Source organism: Polistes dominula, unplaced genomic scaffold (assembly GCF_049000335.1).
Source record: "Polistes dominula isolate Pdom_NZ unplaced genomic scaffold, Pdom_raw_medaka contig_33, whole genome shotgun sequence".
NCBI classification, from domain to species: Eukaryota; Metazoa; Arthropoda; class Insecta; order Hymenoptera; family Vespidae; genus Polistes; species Polistes dominula.
In genome coordinates, this window is record NW_028300998.1 from 283870 (window position 1) to 306587 (window position 22718).

The 22718-nt window shown below is 38.3% G+C and overlaps 2 protein-coding genes across 17 annotated transcripts in view; both read left to right on the top strand.

The window, feature by feature from the left end:
- LOC107064489 (RNA-binding Fox protein 1) overlaps window positions 1-11705 on the top strand; it is a 35818-nt gene extending 24113 nt beyond the window's left edge. For 2 of the 15 annotated variants that reach the window (XM_015317195.2, XM_015317187.2), the window contains 6 exons: window positions 3915-4068; window positions 5222-5285; window positions 5768-5794; window positions 9263-9429; window positions 9807-9870; window positions 9952-11705. In XM_015317195.2, coding sequence (XP_015172681.1) covers window positions 3915-4068; window positions 5222-5285; window positions 5768-5794; window positions 9263-9429; window positions 9807-9870; window positions 9952-9996 — 521 coding nt within the window. In that variant the 3' untranslated portion in view covers window positions 9997-11705. Of the gene's footprint in view, window positions 1-2014; window positions 2163-3914; window positions 4069-5221; window positions 5286-5767; window positions 5795-6411; window positions 6453-9262; window positions 9430-9806; window positions 9871-9951 lie in introns of those variants that run through there. The other 13 variants (XM_089173611.1, XM_089173607.1, XM_015317189.2 and 10 more) reach the window with 12 other exon arrangements.
- A 1843-nt stretch (window positions 11706-13548) lies between these two features.
- On the top strand, window positions 13549-22638 carry LOC107064455 (cGMP-dependent protein kinase, isozyme 1). Of its 2 annotated transcripts, none has more exons than XM_015317149.2 (14): window positions 13549-15819; window positions 18590-18741; window positions 18917-18988; window positions 19077-19321; window positions 19388-19530; window positions 19622-19759; window positions 19842-20020; window positions 20115-20362; window positions 20445-20768; window positions 20831-21062; window positions 21138-21244; window positions 21344-21583; window positions 21668-21734; window positions 22041-22638. In XM_015317149.2, the coding sequence occupies exons 2-14, from the start codon at window positions 18634-18636 to the stop codon at window positions 22134-22136; spliced, it is 2199 nt and encodes a 732-aa protein (XP_015172635.2). In that variant the 5' UTR covers window positions 13549-15819; window positions 18590-18633; the 3' UTR covers window positions 22137-22638. The 2 variants fall into 2 exon arrangements, with proteins under 2 accessions (XP_015172635.2, XP_089029724.1); XM_089173598.1 differs by lacking the exon at window positions 13549-15819 and adding an exon at window positions 16463-16654.
- Window positions 22639-22718: the final 80 nt, after the last annotated feature.

Consider the following 22718-nt stretch of genomic DNA (forward strand, 5'->3'; position numbering starts at 1 on the left):
ATTGAAAGTTTTATTTTTGGACGAGTCAGCGTCCCGCACGTGTTCGACCTCTGTTCTCCTTTTATGTCTGGTTAACGTTCATATCGCTCCGCTAATGATCTCTTTTAATACTTTTTTTTTTTTTTTTAAATTATCTACTTCCGATCGGTCGATGATTGCGCAAAAATTCAACAAGATTATATTCAATTTAGAGATAGAACGTTATTTGAGAAATTCTTTCGCATTCGATCGTTTCAATGGTCGAATGTTTTCTCTCTCTCTTCGTTTATGGCACCGCACATAGACGCACACAAGTTGTTAGAAAAGAACGATAGACGAAAAATGTGTATCTATGAAAAGCGTAGAGAGAAAAGAATGCAAGAGAAATGAAAGGCAGTGGAGGATGACAAAGATGGATAGCAGAGGAGGAGAAAGAAACGTGTAAGAGAGAGAGAGTGAGAGAGAGAGAGAGAGAGAGAGAAAGCTGGTTGCGGGTGGATGCTGGCAGCAGCATTTATTGATCGCTCAGCAGCAAGCACACCTCTCTTCTCTCTCTCTCTCTCTCTCTCTCTCTCTCTGGCTCGCTCTCTCTTTCTCTCTCTTCTCTGTACGGCATCAACCCCTTCGTAGAGAAGCTCGTTCGAACCTCTCATCTCGTTCTGCCAACACCCCTCTATTCTCTTTGCCACCGTTTCTCGTAATTTCCATCGTAGTCTCGAAGCCTCTAGGCACTGGATTCGATCATAATAATTACTCGAGCAACCCTCTTTTCTCTCTCGCTATCATTTCCTCTAGTCGTTATCGATGATTCTTCGTCTCTCTCGTTTACTCGTCTCCCGATATCTTTGGACGTTCGAACAAACAGCAGCTTGTTCTTTCTCTCTCGCATTATTTCCAATCTTACTTATGTTAATTACAATTAGACGAGATCGTTAAAGACGACAAAGTGAAGAAAGTTAAGTGTAGATCGTTAATAAAATATCGCGGAGAAAGATCGGTTAATAAGTATATCCGGTTAATGTACATAAACTTTTCAAGTTGTTTGAAATATACGTCCCTCGGTCATATCGCGAGTTCTTTCGTGGCGGAAATTAGGCGAAAAAGACGGCACCTCGTAAAGCACGACACGTTTATCGAGCTCCAACAGATGGGATCATATCGCGGCCAGTGTTTCGGTCTTAATTACAGAGAACACGCGAAATACGAATCACTTCGATCGGTCATCCAGCAGGAAAAGTCGATTGGAAGAAGGGAAAGGATTCTTCCGAAGAGGAAGGAAAAATGACTGCCGAAGAATAGGTCGTGTATAGAGGACGGAAAAAAATAAACCTATTACAAGGGATAGTATAAGGGATAGTAGAAGATCGCGATAGAAGCGATGGTCGCGGGGGATGTTATCGTGCGTGTGTTGTATTCGGCGACACGCAAATGCGACTTTGTAAAATATCGAAACTTTCGAAAGAAAAAAAAAAGGAAGCTTCCAAACGATCGTACCGCTAACTCACATAAAGATTTAATGAATGACCGACCTCGTTGGAAAATTAATCGTTTTCTCGATAATCCCCCAATGGACCGTGTGCTCGAAGATAAGACTTTTCTCTATCATTTGCATATTCGGACGCGCGCAACGGGACGTCCACGCAAATATCCCAACGTTTACCTAAGACTAGTCGAATTAAACTAGTATCTCTCTCTATTTCCCTTTGTCCTCAATAAATGCGCGCGATTGATCTGTCAGTTGAAAATAATCAGCAACCTCTTAATGTACGTCACAAGATAAGTGGACAAAATCTAGGTCGCATGGGATTAAGGATCGGGGATTAGGTTGTAGCGGAATATCGTCGTAACGGGTAATCGATGGAAGGCAAAAAAAGAAAAAAAGAGTCTCGACTACTAGCCCCAGCAGCGCCGTGACGCGCGTCGTTATGTATGATCGACTAGGCAAAAAGAAAAAAAAGGGATAGAAAGGGAAGGAAAAGAAAAGAAAAGTGTTTAAGGCAAAGGACTAATGAAAGAAAAACGTGGGATAACGCAGGATACAGGTTGCCGGCGATGCCGTGGAGCTGGCTGGGTGCTGCGGCGCCATCGGCAGCCGCGGCTGCGGCCGTTGCAGCAGCCGCGGTCACCCCATCCCCCGCAGCTGCACCCCTCGTCCTTACACCAAGGGCGGCGGCGAGACGAAGGTACAGACAATAAGAACGATTTTCCCTTTTCCCTAACACTAACCTTAACCCCTTAATCCTCTCTCTCTCTCTCTCTCCCTCTCTCTCTCTCTCTCTCTCTCTTTCTCTCTCTCTCACACACACTCTCTCTCGCTTTCGCGCTCTATTTAATGGCGTTCAATAAAGCGCGGACAAAGCTTCGGATCTTTCCCACGAAATAACGCTTCTTCTTCGTCCTTGCGACCCGTGTAATCATATTCACACAATTGTAACACTTCCATCGCACAAGAGGTCAAAATTCTCATTGCGTTTGTGTTATAGCTTTTTTTTCTCTTTCTCTTTGTCTCTCTGTTATACCTATGTTTATCTCACACCCCTTTGGAATGTGCCTGCACTGTTTATGCATATAACACCAAGCATTGCTCGTGATAGATCTAGTAGATTGTAGAGTGCCGAATATAGTATTATGTATCTACTTACATAGCTCGTAACACTCATATACGCGCGTAACACGCGTCCTGGTGGATCAACAGAGAGCCAACTTCTCCGGTAAAATTCATCCTTATCGATTACGTTTTTGGTGTTATTATTGTTTCGCGTTGGTGTTGCTAATGTTATTGTTGTTGTTTATTATCGATAATCACATGTTTTTACTGATCTATCGCGTATCATCCTAGTCTCGTATTTTAAAGAGACTAAAACTGAAAGAGATATTTCGGCCAAGATTATTGGGTTTTGTAGTTGTATAGTTTAAGATTCGTGTATCTCTCCTCTCCTTCTCTCTCTCTCTCTCTCTCTCTCTCTCTCTCTTTCTCTTACTTCAGTCGTTGAATTTAACGAGTATACTACTGTTCGAGTCGGTTCATTTTGAATTGTTCATTGAAAAAGAATAGGAGGGCTCCGCGTTAGTTGTAAAATGAAAACGTGCTTGTGTCTCTTCCTACGATATACTTCAAAAACCCTACAGCGTATTTCCGCGGAATGCGCTTCTTTTTCGACATCGTTATATTTTGTTTGGAAAAAAAAGCATATGTAAATTAATGACGGTCTCTTTCCGAGTGTGAACTAACGTCGGTGAATGTATGCCTCGTACGTGCTCGCACTTTTCAAGCGCTTATTTAACGCCCACGAGTCTGACGCAAAGGATGCTGGCTAAAGGTAGGCAGAAAAGTATCCCCTCTGTCTTCTCTTCTGCTCCTATTTTTTTTTTCTTAGTTCGTCTTTAGTGAAAGTGAGAGAAAGAAAAAGAGAGAAATGATTAAAAAAAAAAAAAAAAAAGGGAGAAACGTTGAAGAACGTTTCGTTCGACGAAACGAAGAAAATCTCTCATTTGATATTCCTTCCTAGATGTTAATTCTCCAATTCAGAAAAGTGACTACTCGCGTATCCTCCTTATCTTCTTAAACACGACTGAGTATAATTTTGCTCACAAATCGTGCAAACTCTGGAATAATGCAGATACTACGATGTTGAGCATTCTCGAAACTTTTCTCTCTCCACACACCCTTACTTTTCTTATTCTTTCTCTCTCTCTCTCTATCTATCTATCTATCTATCTATCTAAATAAATGAAAGGAAATCTCGTAAGACAGTCTGTGCGCTTCGTCTCGGGCACTTAGCCGCGGCGCGGCATTCAACCAGTATCCAACCAGCCGATCAATGTATCCTGCAAAAGTTGACAAAATGAGGAAGAGATGAAAATAATAAGAAAGAAAGAAATGACAAAAAAAAAAGGTAAGAAAACAAAATGTTGGCATGTGGGCATTGTTTCAGCTGCAGCATTAAGAGGAGTGGCAATTCAAAGGGGAAGAGTTGGAGCGGCAAGGACAGCTTTTCCGAGCAGTGCGGCGGCGTTGGCGTTGGCCAGAAACCCAGGGCCGCTAGCGGCTGCGGCCGCTGCAACGGCCCTTCATCCCTTTGCGCCTGCGTAAGTACACTTATTTTCCTTTCCAACGCTTTTGCTCTCTCTCTCTCTCTCTCTTTCTCTTCTTCTATCTTTCTATCTCTATCTCTTTCTGTCTATCGTCTTTTACTCAGTCTTTTCACTCTCCCAGACATCTTTGAAATGAAATCATACAAATTTGCGAAAAGCTTAGGATATCAACAGTTCATAGTAAATATATAAACGATATTGTTGTTCCTCTAATGTCATTGCGATCGGAAAACGATCAAAATTATTTGTGAATGTGACGAAAATAATTTGAAAAAAAAAGCATGTCTTTCTCGAGAAAGTCGGCCACGCTTTTCCAGCAAATTTTTCTTTCGAGTTTCTTTGACATCGCATCGATTTCACAAAGGATCGAGGAGATCTTTGCATGAACATTTTTTGTCCGGATCGTGTAAGATCCATGTGGTAAGCAATGCTTTTTTAATCATCGAGAGGAAGGAGATATAAAGCGTAGACGAGACAAACGATTCGAATTCCAAACGACTACGAAAAATTTAATAAAAAACAATATTTATTTCATTGCATTAACGATTCGTTTAATGAATTATGTCAAATTATAAAGACGACTCGTTTGTCGCAAAGAAAGAAGAAGCTTCGCTACACGTTTTGCCCGTTTGCTTTTGTGTATTTCATAGATAGATAGATAGATACAACATACATGGTGTGTAAATATAATATATTATACAGTGATAATATGTAGGTTGCATCTGCACGAGCTCGGGGCGCAACAAGGAAAACTAATCCTAATGTGTTACGCAAATTACGATCATTTTGTAGCTACGGAGAATGGAGGAGAGAGCCCTCTAAGTTCATTACCTTTTTTTTGCAAGCACATCAGACAAAGGAACCCTTCGCTGTCTTCGTCGATATTTTTTTGAGCGTGCTCGAGCGACAATTTTTCGAGACGAGATCGATTACGCAAAACTTGCACCAAATTTTTCCTAAACTTTTAATCGGATAATAAATTGAGGAAAAATAAATAAAAGAAGGACCGACACGTTTCGGTCAATTTTCTTCGACCTCCTCAATAATATATATAAATCATCTGAATCCTTCCTCCTGAACTCCCTCCATCCTCACCTAAGATAACTAAAATATAATTGCTGATTTTATTGATTTTAATATTTTTCAGTGTCTACTATGACCCCTTCTTGGCAGCGCACGCAGCGACACAGGACCCCAACTACAGGCTACAGGTGAGACACTTTGCACTTCAACGTGAGATATATTTTTCCAACGCAAAATATATCCGCTTCCGGTGCACGGAGCGACAAACGCGGCGGAAGAGGAAGAGAGACGTAAAAAGGAAGCTTAGGAACGAAGAAAAAAATATCAATTACGTTTTTTCATGGAACCGCGTCGTTGTTTTGCTCCAAAAAAATATTTCGAGCTTATTCGGCCGCGATTGCTTTGCGCATAAGTGACTTTGACAGCGTCAACGTATGCGTGCATGTGCATTCGCGAGATCGCTTCAAATATAACAATAAGTATCGAAACGAAACGCCCTTCCATGATATTTTTCCGAAATAGAAAAAAAAAAGAAAAATAAACAAAACAAGGAACCATTACGACAATAGTTAGGAGGGTGAAGAATCGCGCGTGCACCGTATTACAGCGGAAAATGTCGATTTGGTAGGAAAATGTTAACTAAAGTCCATCAATTTACGGACCCGTTTAGTTGGAATGGCCACAAGCTACAGCAGAAGTTAGTCGACATATTTTCTGCAAGCCTTGCTATCACATGAAATGCAAAAGAGCACCGAATAATGATCTTCGGGTCACGAATCATTTTCTTCTTCTCGCCTCTATTTTGATCGTCGTATCAGACATTTTCGTTATTTCCATGCTCTCTGCATACACACGCATACTTGTTACTCGTATACTCTTTCTCTGCCTCTGCCTTTCGCGTCGCGACGTGCGCTATCTCACTTTTTTTCTATTCTCTTCTTTAAATCTCGAGAAGAGCCCAGCCTCTCTTCTCTCTCTCTCTCTCTCTCTCTTTTCCTCCCTTCTCCACCCTTCTCTTTTCTCTTTCTTTCTTTCTTTCTTTCTTTCTTTCTTTCTTTCTTCCGTCTCTTTATATAGGTAGCGCAAAGAGTGAAAGCCTCGCCGTTGAAGAAGAGAGAGGAGAGGAAACGGTCGCCTCCCTTCGCTCTAATAGAAGAGAAATTGTTTTCCTTTTTATCCTTTTCCTCCTTTTTGATTTCGGTTTCTTTTTTATTTTTGTTGTTCTCTGATAGAAGAGAGGTAAAAAGTGGGAGATAAAATATCATGTAAATAGCGCATTATCGAAGATCCTCGCGCATTGAAACTTCTTTTCAGGTTTGCCGTTTGTGTTTCAGGCTAAAGCACCCGCTCTGGAGGTAGGATTTTTATGGGTGGTCCGCCCATACAAACGTATTTTTTCTATCTCTCTTCTTCTTTCCTTTGGTTTACCTATTTTTTTGTTCTCTATTTAATTTATTTTTACTTTCTTTTTTTTTCTTTTTTTCTTTTTTTTTCTTTTCATTCGTTACAATAGTAAATTATGCTTTTTTACCGTCTCTTTTTATTCTCTTCTTATCGTTCTTGCTTATCGCGAAAAATCGCAAAGGATGTTCGCCGATCGATCGTAGAATAGCAATTAAGTTAAGGTCGCTTATTTGGAATTTAAACAAGAAAAATACCAAACTTGTGTTCAAGCAAAATATCATTTCGTAGAATATTAGTTGCATTTTATAAATACGCTTGGCCAAATATTTCTCTTTAACCACGAATCAAGCGCGAAACGAAATAATCTTTTGTCTGAAAATGAAAAGGGGACGCGTACGAGAGGTTTTTTTTTTTTTTCGTTTGCGCTGTCTGCCACACAGTGATCCTATTTAAGAGACGTTTCGCACTGAAAACGAGATTACTAATTCCTTTCCTTTCCTATCAAGGATTAATCCTAGGATGTAAGAGCACAATGAAAACCTTGAAACGTTATATGCCGTTAAATTAAATCTCTTTTCTTAGATCTCTTTATCCTCGAATATATTACAATCAAGGAGAAAATCTAACGAGATCGGCGAACGTTTTGCGACAAAGAACTCTTTCGAAGATCGAATCTCTTTTTTTTTTTCTTTTTGGTTCTCTTCTCCGGTCAAAATTAAATATCGCTGCTTCGCTTCCGTTTTTAACAAATCTTTCTTTCCACTTTCCTATTTCCCGTCGAGATCTCGTTAGTTGCATCTCTATTGTGTTTCACTTATACCAAGTTACAAAGTTACGTACGCGCACGTCGATTGCGTAGATCGTACCTACGTTTTTCTTATACCAAATATTATAACTCTGTATTTGTTATTCGTATTTACATATATATATATATATATATATATATATTTTATTTCTATTTACTAACGCCAGATTCTCTCTTTGGGTTGCATATAGATACTTAAATACCCCGCCGGTGCATTCGTAATAACTTGCATTATTGTACTCGCATTGTACCCGCATTCAATAATAAACTTGTATATATCTTTACGTAGGCGTAGGTATATATATATACCTGTACATACGTATACAGATATAAATATTGCATAATCCCACCGCAACAATACCTCTCGTAGATGGCATCGAGTTTTTGCGTTTCCATGCAAAGTATCAAAAGTGTCGAAAGATGTACAATTAAGTATATCGTCCTACACTAATGTTTTTAATACCACTTAGGCATGCTTCTAGTATAAAACCAAGTAGATACTTTCCTCTTTAATAAAAAAAAAATTAACAAGGAATAGTTCATGGAAACTCCATTGAATGAACATTACCGTCATTGTTCCTTGTGTGTTTTCGTTCTAACTCGTCCTTCCGCTATCCTTTTTTTTTTTCTTTTTTCTCTTCTATCTAAAAAACCAACGCGTCGTAATGGCTTCTTTCAAATCAGCCGACAAAATAACAAGCTAGTTTACGAAAGAGGCGAAACTTTTCTGGCGCCATCTAAATTTTGTTTTCGCTGCACTCGTTCCTGTTTTCGCAATCAAAGTTTTGCCTTTCAAAAACTCTTGTGGAAAACTTGTCTACTATCGAGATCGATGATTTTTTTTTTCATCATAAACGTAATCGATAGATGATCGGATTAAAGATGGACATCTTTGGAGAGTAACTGCAAATATTTCCTCCTCCTTCTATCTCTCTCTCTCTCTCTCTCTCTTTCTCTTTTTTTTCCACTTACACACATACATCCTCGCTTCGACATCTCATGGATACCTACACGCTGTAGTCATTCAGAATCATATATACACTTGGGCTTTTCTTCTTCTCTTCCCGAAAAGCCGCTCTTCGTCTTCGCATGAATCGTATTACTTTTTCTCTTTTGTTTTTCATCTTTCTTCGCTTTACTTTTCATCGAACAAAAATTGTTTACCTTTTTGTTAAAAGACAATCTCTTGCATAAGATAAATTTTGCTAAAGTTTTATTATAGTAAACTCATTTAATAAGAAACGTACGCAATTGGAGAACGTTTCCAAGTTATTAGATTTGCTAGCTAGATAGAGGGTCACGTAGCAAATATCCCTTGTATCATAAAGACGTTAACATAGTTGTTAACCTTGCTTTTTTGGCAATGACACGAGAGCGATCTCAACAAAACACCGTTAAGCATCGTTTGCTCGCAAGAGGTCCATCATCGTCGGCGCAACGCTACAATGAGAGAAAAAGAAAGAGAGAGAGCAATAAAATACCAAAGTTCCTTTCTGCTCTTTACAAAATGCGCAAACGCGTATTTTAAGTTCAGCCGATGAAACCAGAGGCTTTTAAGACGTTGCATTGCTTTTTCTCTCCACCGTTCTTTCTTTCTTTCCCTCTCTCTCTCTCTCTCTCTCTCTCTATCGATCGAGATCTCCTAGGATATTTACAGCATTTCTTAGCATTTTAAAGAACATAGATATTTTCATAAATAATTCAAAAGGTTTGTTTGTGTGTGCGATAGAAATCGTCGACGATGATTTGAAAGACCCCCCTATGCGCGAGTCATCATCATCGTCAGCAATGTGTTCTATAACAACAACAATGTTATATAATATTCAAATATCATTTATATCGTTTTCGTGTCGTCATTCTTTTCCTCTTGTTCTCTCGATCTCTAGCCATTTCTTTGTTCAGATTCTTCGAGCTTGCTTTTGAGCCTTGCATGGCGGGTCATGATTATTGTTTCAGGCAGCTGCAGCGGCGGCCGCAGCATCGCCATTGCTAAAGACGCCACTCTCGACGGCACAGCAAGCGAGTTATGCAGCTGCGGCGACCTACACGGCGGTGGCTGCGCGCGCATACGGCGCAGCTGCAGCAGCAGCACAACCGGTCGCAGGATATGCCGCAGTAGCGGGGTGAGTATTATCCTTAACGCCACCTAACAAACAGCCCTCTCTCCTAGTCCTCCTCTTTTTTATACATGATCCGTATTGCACTGTGTCGACTTGCAGAAGAAATCGTCGTCGCGGGCGAGCTCTTAGGAGTCGCAGATTCGAGGAAATGATGTCCGAATGCCAATCCTTTCCTCCTCAAGAACATCCTAAAGAAAATCCTGATGAAAAGTTTTAAACAAATCACGACTTCGTTCGTATATCCTATTATTTTACTTTTATTTCCTAATAACTGTATATCTGTTCCTTTCTCATCTTTTTTTAATGTTGATACCAATTGCCTTTCATATGATTGCCTTCAATTGAACAAACATTTCTAAATGCGCATTATGTTTTTGCAGTTACGGACGAGAATATCCCGACCCTTATCTCGGACACGGTATCGGCCCGGTCGCAGGATACGGGGTAAGAGATTGTTGGACGATCATGGATATATCAAAGATCATTGACCCTTAAATGACATTTTCTTTTCTTTCTGTTTTTTAGGCAACGGTCTATAGAGGCGGATACAACAGATTTACACCATATTAAATAAGAGCTTAGAAAAGAGAGAGAGAGAGAGAGAGAGAGAGTGTGTGTGTGTGTGTGTGTGTGAGTGTGTGTGAAAGAAAGAAAGAAAGGAAGGAAGGAAGGAAAAAAAGGGAGAGAGGGAGAGAGCTAAGAAAAAGGGTCGGCAAAAAACACGAGCAGAAAGCGACAATGACAACGTCGTCGCCAATAACAATTGCAATACAACGGCAGCGATACACGTTCGCGCACACGCATATGCAACTATATACACGAAGTCGATACATTTAACGTTTACACGCAAAATAATGAAGGAAGAAGAGCGACGTCTGGACCCTTTGCGCCTGCCAACGTTCAAGAAGAACAGCTGTCCTCCCTCGTTCCACCACTATCACCGACGCGTTCTCCTCGATCGCGTGACCAAATCATCATCCCACGCTCTTTTTGTCCTCAAACATTTGCGTCTTTTAAATCATTAATAAGAAAGAGAGAAAGAGAGAGAGAGAGACCTTTCCCCTCTTTTTTATCCTAATTTATTTATCAAAAGCAGTCTGGTGAGAAAAAAAAAAATGAAGAAAGAAAACACAAGCATTCTCTACTGAATGAAAAACACTTATCTCTCTTAGAAAAGTGATTGGCGTCCTTTTAAAAAGCACTGAACAACGAAGAATACAGTTGGACGTTGCACAGGATTTCAACGGGGTCTAGTCAGATACTCTCTCTCTTACCGGTTCCTAATCGAAGCACCACCGATTTTTAAACATCGCAACGTTCTCAATGTCAAATTCCAAATATAGATGACACATCATCTGATTCTCTGAAAAAAAGAATTTCGACTTGAAAACGAACTTAATACTCTCTGGCAAGGCGAGCCAAAGGACGGACTCACTGCGCATATGTCTACTAATATAAGTCCTTTCGAAAATTCGTTCGCCTTTCCATTTTCTTTTTTTTTTGTTTTGTTTTGTTTTTATTAGTTTTCTTTTTCCTCTTTATCTCTTTATATTGTATTCTAGAAACGATAGAAATTATGTCGATAAAACCAAATCGAAACGTACGTTTCTTGTGCAAATGTAGCTTATAACACGTTTATATTCAGTGTCATTAGGCGTACGTTGCGCACTTGCTCTATTTTAATTATTATTAATATTATTATATTATTTTATTATTCTATTACTATTATCAATATTACATCGCGAGAAGGATCTTTCATTGAGAAGAAAGAAAATAACAAGAAAGAAAGATAGTTGATCAGGCTCTCGTTCACGAGAGTACATATATGCGCATTCGTCACTACCAAGTTTTAACATTCAAAGAAATACGATTTTGGCTTAATTATATCGAGCTGAAAATCGTCCTTATATTCTTCAAAGATCGATCGATCTGTCGAATGATGATCGGGGAAACGGGAGAAGGAAAAGTCTCGATGCCGACGAACAATTTGCATCTTTGTTTTGTGTATTTCAAATAAGCGTATAACAACGCTTCTATCTTTATGTATATTTTTGATACGTCATTCTTTATATATCTACGCGGGTGCGCGTACAATTCTTTGTGAATTTTTATAGAAAGATTTAGGTATTATTACGCTTTGCATAATTGTGTGTTTTAATTAAATATCTTAGTAAAGATAAAACGAGAACGTAGAGAATCAGTTCTTATTTTCGCTCAAAATAGTTTGTCTCGAGAAACGCGTCTTTCGCAAAAAAAAAAACAAAAACAAAAAAAAACAATTGTAATCGTTGAAAGATTCGTTATTCCTTGCTCGCTTCTTCCGATTGTAGTTAAGGATTAATAAGATATCAAGAAAGAGAAGAAAAAAACAAACAAAGTAAAAGTTACACTTTTCGACGGATTAACTCGAAATGGAAATTGAACGCACATTGAGACGAGTGAGAGTGATATATTACCTTACGCCCTTATCTTTTAAGTTATAATTAGCGCGGGAGGATTAATCTAATATTATACGTAAGCGAATAAGACATTTCTTACGATAGAATATATACATAGAAGGAAGTAAGGACATCGTTGCGCGCGCAATATTTGCACTCCTGAAGAGGAAACGAAATGAATGGAAGAGGGAAATAGAGGACAGTGAACGGGCGATAGGAAAATGCGAGGAATATACGATAGTAGCCAAATATGACGAAAGATTTATTTTTACCTATCTAACGGCTGGAATAACCTCTTAGCCGTTATTTTATCGTTTACTTTATACATCTCCCTAGAATATTAGAATAAGATTACCAATGCATAGCTCTCTCTCTCTTTCTCTCTGTTTCTCTCTCTCTCTCTCTCTCTCTATCTATCTTTATCTATCTCTATCTCTATATTTCGAGACTTTTCCAAATGGACTAATGTAAGAAAAAGAAAAAAAGAGGTCTTTTTGCTTGCGTGTGCATAGCTGCCAGTTATATAAATGTGTAAATAGAAAAGGATCGATCGTCGAGCACAAAGAGCGTAGCCGAAGAGGATTATTCAAGATATACTCATAATTTTCTTTTAAGCGTTAAGATTGATGGATCGAAATAGATCCTAACAATATCCAACAAAATATGAAAAATGTCTAAATAAGAGGTAATCTTAATTGCTACGTGATTACAGTTACGATTAGGATTAGAAAATACGATTATGATTACGATTACGATTAACTTTATTCTACCAAGAAAATAGCTGGAAGGATGGATGGCTATTATTATAGTCGATAATAATTCATTCTTTTCTTGGAGAGAAGAATAAGAAGAATTGAAAAATAAATAGAACCACTATAGTATTTAGAAAAGTTCATAATTCCCATTGAAAATATTGAACATTTCAAAGAATGCGTCGTCTCGAATGAACGAATTGCTTTCAGAATTAATTCTATGTAATGTAAACTGTGACTAAAATTTATACTTACTCGTAATCGATATCTTTATCTGTAGGCTATCACTATAAAATAGTTATTAAAAATTAAGTCAAGCTCAAATTAAGGGAAAGCGCGTCACAAACTGCACAACCATATATTTCGTTCTTCTCTTCTTTTCTCTTCTCTTCTCTTCTCTTCTCTTTCTTTTCTTCCGTTATCTCTTTTCAAACGTAATGTTTACATTTTATTCCTTCTTCTTCGTCTTAACCCTTGAATTTGATCTTTAAGTGACAAAAACTTAAGTGTAAAGACAATTTTAAATGGCAATATCTTTTTATTTAACTCTTAGTCGAGTATTCCTTAGAAAAAAAGAATCATCGAGAACACCAAACGGAAATAGAGAAAAAAAATATATCCAATCATAATTGTTAATAAGATTAAGAAAAAACGTGAACTAAAGCACTGAATATCCAAAAATTCATTTCATGATTTCTTACATCGGCTTGTATCAGATTAGTTATTGAAAAAAAAAAAAATGTAATAAGAAAACGAAACGAAAAAAAAGGAAGGAAGGAAGGAAGGAAGGAAGAACAAAAAAATGAAGAGATAAGTGAGCAGAATTAGAACGTTATTCAATGATACGCACCGTATGTTATACGTATAAATCTTACAACTAGCGATATAAAACATTAATTAAAGGAAAATTTTTAAAAAAATTTAGATGAATACATGACGTAATGACACACATCTAACGAGTAACATATCCTAGCGTATTAGGCAAGGGCGTAAATCGAGATCTCTCTGTGCTTTTTACCGTCTTACAATTAGTTCTATGAGAGAGAGTCGACGTTGCGCGAGGAGGCAAAAAAAAATGGACAAGTATAACACACGTGTAACACTTTCATAGAAACTCATTCACCCGTAATACTCGAAAGGAGTTGGAATCGTTGTCTCGAAAAAAAAAAAAGTAACAACTCCTTGCGATAAGATGGAAGAAGAAAAAAAATTTAAAAAAAAAACATATATATATACACACACACATACAAATAGACAACGTAAAAGTAAGAATATATAAGTGAAGAAAATGTGGGCCGAGCAACAAAAAGGACAAATTCCAACGTTCTTCATAATGAATCTTGACAAAAGTTGTGTCTGCCCACTGTTGAATAATCGCAAAAGAAAATGTTAGAAAAATAATTAAAAAAAATATATATATATATAATAACGAGAAAGAAGAATGTTCCATGACATTACGGCGTTTTGATGGCACAACAATGATTATTACCTACATTTAGGTCAAAGATTTGCGTGCGTGCGTGCGTGCGTTCGTGTGTATGAACGAATGAATGTAAAAAGTTTATCGTGTGCGTGCGCAAAATAGCGTAATAACGTGTATGATTAAAGTGAGAAAACGCATCTCGTGTACCTCTTCGAATCAAGAACACTTTATTTCTTCTCGTCTTAAAAACTTCGTACTACGAAGATGGCAAGCTAATAATGCCGGCCCAAACCGGTCCATCTCTACGAGATCTTTAATTATAAATTAAACTCATTCATGATTATATTCTTAATTATTAATAATGTTATCATTAATTAAATTGTAATGTGTGAAAGTAAATAGAAAGAACAGGTGGGGAAAAAAAAAGAAAAAAAAACCAACAAATTTCTCAGTGATACAGAAAATAAAGCACGAGCGAACAATTTAGACGAAGCGATACCTGTCAATTTTCGTTTTTCTCTCTTTTAGCTCGCTAAACAATATACATATTTATATATATATATATATATACTAGTGGATACGATTCGCGAACGAAAATGACGCTTTCAATGCTTCGTCTTCGTTCACAAATTGACAAGAAACAGTTTGTTAATTCACGGTGCGAATCGTTTCTTTTTTTTTCTTGCACATTAGCCCCTAAGCGCGCACGCGCGCGCACGACTTTCAAAGTATAAAAATTGAAAAGATACGCTATAGACCTATATATGTATATATATATATTTAATAATATATATACATATATATAAATATATACATACATAAATATGACATAGTAAAAAGAAGAGGAAAGAGAGAGAGAGAGAGAGAGAGAAACGTGAGAAACAGGAAATACAATCATCGCGAACTTTAGTTGCAAAATACTAATAGGGATAAAAAGTGTCGTTTATGACACCTTTATCATTGTCTGATTTGATGATATTTTCTAAGTCTGGACCAGTTGTTAGGTTCTTATTACTCCCATAGCGACTTCTTATGGCGTATTTTCTCTGTATATTGTCAATGTTTATTATTAAATATTTTTCAAATAAAATCTAGTCCTCTCTTCTATCGCATTTAACCATCAACGCACAAAATACGGATGTACTACATGTAGGTGACATTGTACCTCACTCGGCCGAGTTAAAGTAGACGCAAGCAAACGCTTACCGATAATCATCGATAGCAGCATGATCAGGGTCGAGGCTGGTGGTGGTCAGCTGCGGCTAACGTATCGACATCGGCAAAGCCACCGTGAAAAATTCCCAAGTCCGTATTTCCACTTTAGTAGCTTCGTGGCCGGCCCCCTGATAACACGCGCTACCATTCTATTATCTTTACTTGTCAATCAACTAAACTCAACGCGACGTAAAGCGACGTAATGCCTTACTTTGGATCTTTCTAAATTCTTGCTTAAATACTTACCTAAATAGGCTACTCGAAACGCAAACAATAAACCGTACTAACTCTAAATTATTCCATAAATTGAATCACACCAAAAAGTGTATGTTAAAGGCGCTTATGCTATTTCTTCAAATGTTACTCCAATTTTGGTGATTTTAATCATTAGTTTAATCAAAGTAGAAATATTAAACGATTTTATTCTTTCGTCTTGTTGAACCAATAAAGTTTTTTATATTTGAAAAAAATAAGAGAATAGCAAAGAAAGAAAATATCAAGTATGAAGAAGTCTGAAGAATCTTCAAAAAGAAGAACGTTCAAGTGACGACTGCGACTATTAAAAGTAAGTATTTTCTTCCGGTTAGGGATTTTATCACGAGCACAATGCTATTGAATAAATCGAAAATCGACGAGTTACGGTTAGTGAGAAAAAGATTCGTTCACCTTATTCATTAATTCATATTATAATCAATGATTGCAATCGATACAGGTGCGCTCGACTTTTACGTAACAGACATGTGACGCAAGGATATTTCTGTTTTGCTTTGCTTGTAAAAAACAAATTCAAAGCAAGTAGATAATAAGAATTTTTGAAAAGGTAAGATTTAACAAATTGGGGAGAGGGGCCATCTTTATCGAGATTATTTACAATAAATACTCACATTGACGAATAATGGTTTTTTTTTTGGTATATCTTTTGATAAGCCGATAGAATTGGTTAAAATAATTCGTACAGAATATTGAAAAATATTGAACGGATATATTCGAGCTATCTGAGATGAAGAGGAAAGTAATAATACATCGAAAGACTATATATGTATATAGTCATTTGAGAAGAGAGCTTGTTAATCGAAAGGAGAATAGACTCATTAGATAAGATTTTCTGATAGGCGCGCGTACATACCTATCTGTTGACACTGCGTCTTGTTATCGGCTAGATAAGATTTCTGCGTCTTTGTCGAACTTGGAATATCAGTCGAATACACAAATTCGAGTGGTGCAGCGAGAAAAACGGATAAAGAAAGAAGAGAAAAGGAGAAGAATTTGATTGAATCATTAGAATTTCTGAAATAATCGAATATTCCCTTTTTCTCTTTTCATTTGGTCAGGAAGATTTTCCTTCTCGAAGCGAAACTCGAATCGTCGTGCTTCACGCACGCTAAGCTTCAAGCTGAAGGGTGAGTCCGAATAATAAACGATCTTGTTTATTCATTTCCCCAAATCTTGGTCGATCGTTACCAAGGAAAATTTCGATCGTGGCCATATTGTATGAGTAGATTGAAATAAAGCGCCTCGAGCGTGAAAGAAAGTCGAAAGATATGACGGAATAGAAGATCTCTTGCTCTCGGTTGTTCCATTTGTCTCGCTTTTGTTTTCTTTCGTTATTAGAAATGACGCCATCGGGATCGTTGTGCAACCGAGGCATTGCGAAATATCGTTCCACCGCTTTTCCGCGCTTTCAGACGAAAACGTCTTCCGCGTTATGTAAAAAGAAAAACAGAAAAAGAGAAAAAAAAAGAAGAAAAAGAAGATGAATATAAAAGCATTGTGTCTTTTCTTGCATTACGATCTCTCACAAGGCGAAGATATAACGATGCTTTAATTGTGGGCGCGCGTTTAACGAGTCTCGTTATTTCCAGAAAAGCAAACGCTACAAAATCCTATTGTCTTTCTCTCCTCTCTTTTTTTCTATTTTTTTGACCAAAAAATGATGAAAAGAGGAGAAACATAGTCTTGCCAATTCTGATTCCAAGACGGAACGACAGCAAATATAAAGAGCGTTTTATTTATCGCAATAAATTTGGAAAATCATCAATTAATTTGTCGTTACGTTACAGCAGCATTACTGAACCTACTGAATTAGTAAATGAGCGAAGCAAAGCAATGGAAAGAACAATCGATTAGATCGTTCGATCGAATGAAAACAAATTTTGGGTTACTATTAAGTCGATGGTTAATCAACGTATATCGTAACACGATGAACATTTCGGTACGATCGCGCCGCGGCTTTGGTGCTTAATCAAATATCCTTATCGTCGTTTGATACACTAGCGAGCGTACACCTTGGTGCTACCGACCTTGCCCGTCTTTTTTTGTTTAACTTTTTACTTAAAATAGCCCAATCGCCTTGGCTTCATTAGGAGAAGGAAAGAAAATACATATGTGCATGATATCTACCGTTTCCTCCTTAGTGTTTCGATAAATAATCATTTATCATTATTGTAGGAAAATTTTCATATCATTTGGACGCGATGTTGTTCGGCCAAGAGCAAATTCATGCGAGCTGCATAATTCTTGGAATGTACCGCGTCATTATCGCGATAAAGCTCTATTTGCAGGTAATTAAGTTTATCTATCTGTCTATAGTAGTCGCGTGAGCTTAATGAGAAGCCAAGGACAAAAGAGGAAGACACGTTATTCGGTTAGATTTTGACTCCAATTGGGCGCTTTTACTACTACTAACTACTGTTTTAATAATAGAAAGACAAGAGTTAGGCGTATTTTTTTCCCTTTCCGAAACGTGTAATACAAGAGTGTAGAGATTAGATATCTGATCTGATCAAGAGTATCTCAAGAACGACAATAGATACACGAAGAGTTATTAACTCGAAGAGAGGGTTGCGTCAAAAATTGTATTCATTTTCTAATAAGATCCTCGCGAAATTATTTGTTAAAAGTTAAGTATCAAGATAGAGGAGAAGAATAACTTCATTGGCCGAGAAGGTGCTAATACATTAAAACGACGAATCGTAATACGAATGAGTACTAAACGTCATTAGCATAATCATGTGACTGCTCGAGACGATCGCGTGAGACACGTGCTTCCAATAACGAAATGGCAACAAATTTCAAAGCCCTTAGCGCGATACCACCTTTTCTTGCTTTTCTTCCTCCTTCTCCTCTGCGTGTTCCACCGCCGTCACCGCCACCGCCACCGCCACCGCCACCGCCACCATCGCTGCCAACGACAGAGAACGTAGGCAAAGTGTGCTAACGAAGAATAGATAAAGAAATAAAATGAGCCTGATGGCATTCAGTCGCTCGCCGATGAGCAAACGATCGCAATTGCGTCTTCCTTGAGCTCGAAAACAAATCAAATCTTGTGATTTCAGGTGTAAAGAGAGTTTGTTCGAGAAATGCGTTGGATGAGAGAAACATGATGAGGTTCTCGTGCTTTCCGAGAGCGAGTATTCTCAGTCAGAGGGGCAGCATCAACTTTACGCACGATCACGATGGCGGATCCAGCGTATCGAGCGTCGTCGTGGTGAGTACTTTTTCCAACTCGAGAATAATATCTATTAATCGTAAATAATACCTCTTCACATGAAAACATAGACATTATCGCTCGTCTAGTCGAGGATTAAAAGTACCTTGACCACGAGCACTGTGTTTTATCGCGACAAGTATTATTTTTCTATTTGTCTGCTAATGTGTGTTAGAACGGAAGCACGAGGAGTCCCATCGCGTCCAGTTACAAGCAATCGGGGGATCCGGATCTTACTTACGGCTTCGTAAGTATCAACAATTTTTCCCTTTTCTTTGCTTACTTAACTCTTAACTTACTTACTTGATCCTCGCGATATTTCGTATCACTGACAGATACGTCCGCTTCCAAATATCACTGCATCAAATGGAACGGTCACCTCGAGCAAAAGTCGAGCCGTCGAAGCTCCTAGAGTGACTAATCATCGCGAAACACCCTTGGAAACACATGAAGAAACAGTCAAACAGAGAGATGAATACGAGCAGGTACAACCGGCTAATCCTCGCGGGGGCGTTATCGGGAGAACGCCTACGCCGCCTACCTCGACTGCGCCTATACCTTCCTATGAAAAAGATCCTAGGTACTTATTTATTCATCTATCCATCTATCCTTAGCTTCCATTTATTGGGATTTATTTGACGAACAGGAGCGCGAGGCAAATAAAGCGTGCCATTTTGGAGAACGAGTTTCTTGGTAATCTCGAAAACAGTCAGGTGGAAGCTCTCGTGTCGGCCATGTATCCAAAACAGTTGACACCCAATACGATGGTCATTCGCGAAGGAGACATAGGTGAGCGCCTATCATTATATGCGCCTATTCCTCGACTCGCTTCGAACAAAATATTTTTCATTTGAACAATCTTCTATGCGCCTTTTTTCAGGATCTCATTTGTACGTGTCGGCGGAGGGAGAATTCGACATATATCAAGGTAGCAAGTTCCAACGAACCTTTGGCCCTGGCGTTGCCTTCGGAGAGATTGCCTTGCTTTACAACACTAAGAGGCTTCGTTCGATCGAAGGTAAGTCAAATAATAGCCATATCAATTTTGTTCTCTCCTCTCATTTCTGATATATGATGTTTTCTGTCCATTTTGCGATTAGTTAAGAAGCCTGGTAAAGTATGGGTACTGGATAGATCGGTCTTTCTAATGGTGATGATGAGAAGCGCCCAGGAACGCCTCGAAGGTAACATTCGCTTCCTCCAGCAAGTTTCCGTTCTTCAAAAACTACCCGAACCAAGAGATCAGATACTCGCAAAGATCTCCGACCTCATACGCGTGGTAAAGATATTTAATTGTCTAATCGCGATCGACTCGTTATCTCTATTCGAATTCGATATCTCCTTTATCGAAAGGTTTCCTCGCTTGCTTGTAGGAATTTTTTCCTGCGGGCGCAAGGATCGTTCGGCAGGGTGAAAAGGGCGACAAGTTTTTCATAATTAGCGGAGGAAACGTAAGAATAACCAAGGACACCGAGTACGGCGGCGAGGAGGAATTAGTAGTTCTCGGTAAAGGACAGTACTTTGGGGAAAAGGCTCTTTACGACGACGAGGGAGAACATCGTCGACACGCGAACGCAATTGCCCTTGCGCCTGGCGTCGAATGTCTTACCCTCGACGGATCGTTAGTAGTCGTCTCTTTTTCACATTTCTAACGTCAATATTTGACTCCTTGACGACTAATTTTGACGGCTCACCTTTTCCAGGTCCTTCCTCAATTATTTGGGCAGTCTCGAAGAAATTCGCAACAAGGATTGGCTCGCCGAATACGAAAAACAAAAGAGTTCGTTGACACCGAAAAAGTGGACGAACGAATACTCAAATCTGACCTTGTTTGATCTCGAAACGAGAGGAACGCTTGGCGTTGGCGGCTTTGGACGCGTCGAGTTGGTCACTTTAAAGAACGATCCTGACAAAAGTTTTGCTCTTAAAAAGCTGAAGAAAAAGGTTATGGTTGATCAGCAACAGCAAGAGCATGTTCTCAATGAGAAACACATTATGCAAGCCTGCGACTCTCCTTTCATATGCAAGTACGTCTTAACCTGTCTAAACTTTAACCAATCCAATTATCATTATTTTCATCTTTTCCTAGACTTTATCAAACGTACAAAGATTCCAAATACGTCTACTTCTTGATGGAGATCTGCCTGGGCGGAGATGTCTGGACGACTCTACAAAAAAGAAGATTCTTCGATGACGCGACGGCACAATTCATGGTAGGTTGCGTCGTTGAGGCTTTAGATCATCTACACTCATTGAATATTGTTTATCGAGATCTCAAACCGGAAAATTTGATGCTCGACTCTCGTGGCTACCTCAAGCTGGTACGTCCTTAACTTTGGTATTTAGCTTTACGCAATATTCTTCGATATTTTCTTTTATCTTTCAACTCTTTACAGGTTGATTTTGGATTTAGCAAAAAAATTGGTCCGGCCAAAACATGGACATTTGCCGGTACACCTGAATACGTTGCTCCGGAAATAATATTAAACAAAGGACATGATCGGTAATCATCTCTCCCTCTTTCTCTTTTTATCTCTATATCTCCATTAATCAAAATTAACAAAGGAAATAATATTGTTTATTATTTGCTCGTGAACAAAAGGGCGGTGGATTATTGGGCCCTCGGCATTTTGACGCATGAACTTTTGATTGGTAAACCACCCTTCCGTGCGGCCGATCATATGACCACGTACAACAAGATTCTCAAGGGAATTGAAGTTGTCGGTATACCAAACGTTGTTAATAAAAACGCCAACCATTTCATCAAGAAGCTTCTACGGCATTCCGCTTCCGAGAGACTGGGCTATCTAAGAAATGGCATACAGGATATACGCGATCACAAGTAATCAAATCTTGTCTAATATTGTAGATATATCGAAAGTAATCGTTAAGTGGCCAGACAATTCATTTCGTTATTTTATTTCAGATGGTTTTCCGGATTCAATTGGCAAGCTCTACAACGGTTAGCCTTGCCTGCACCTATAGTGCCAACGGTAAATGTTCTCCTTCCTTTCTTATCCCTTAATTGCTCATTTTTCTTAACCATTTGAGAGACTTAAGTAGCGTGATCACGCACTTCAGATTTTGTGTCGAAAAATCCCAGTATATTTAAAGCGTTATGATAAATGACGACGCCGTCACTGACTGCTAAGTAATGTTAAACAAATGCTACTTGGGATTTTTTAGCACTCAATTAAGACAAGCGCTATTGTACTGTTCGAGTTTTTTCGACCGTGTTTTTTTAAAAGCCTCTAAGACTCTAGACCTATGAGGTTAATCTTTTTCATTTCTTTTCCTAGGTACGAAACCGAATCGATACGCGAAATTTCGAAAGATATCCACCGGAGCGAGATATTCCACCGGACGAACTTTCTGGCTGGGACAAGGACTTTTGATTAGAGAAGATTTCTTTGATCATTCGCTTCGAAGAAGATTCCTATTTCTCATAATGGCGCATTCCTTGATAAGATTAATATAAGACTATAAAATGATAAACGATACACAATGTCAACGCATTCTTGTTTTTTGGAGAAGAAGTTGAAGAAAAAGAAAAATCCTAGATACGCGATAAGGATTATCTCGCGATATCAGATACGTGATATCCGATTTATTGCCTTTTCTGCAATAAAATGCTTGAAATACTTCCATTAAAGCTCTGGAAAAAGACTTTTGCTTTACTTTGTTTTCTTACGATTGTATATACATAATTTTTCCAAGGACGCTTATCCATCGATACGCATCTTTGGTACCTAAATTCAACAAATGACATTGTAATTGTTATTTTTACTTGAAGCTTTATTCTCGCAAAACATTAAATAATGGAAATTGTCTAAATTAACTATAAAGTTAAGCTAAAACTTGAAAATATATGTTTTTCAATAAAGAATTTTCTAAATATTCCAAAGTCTTTTGTAAAGAGGAATTCACGTGTTACATCTCCAAACAAATACTAGTAGAAAAGGATATACGGTATTAGA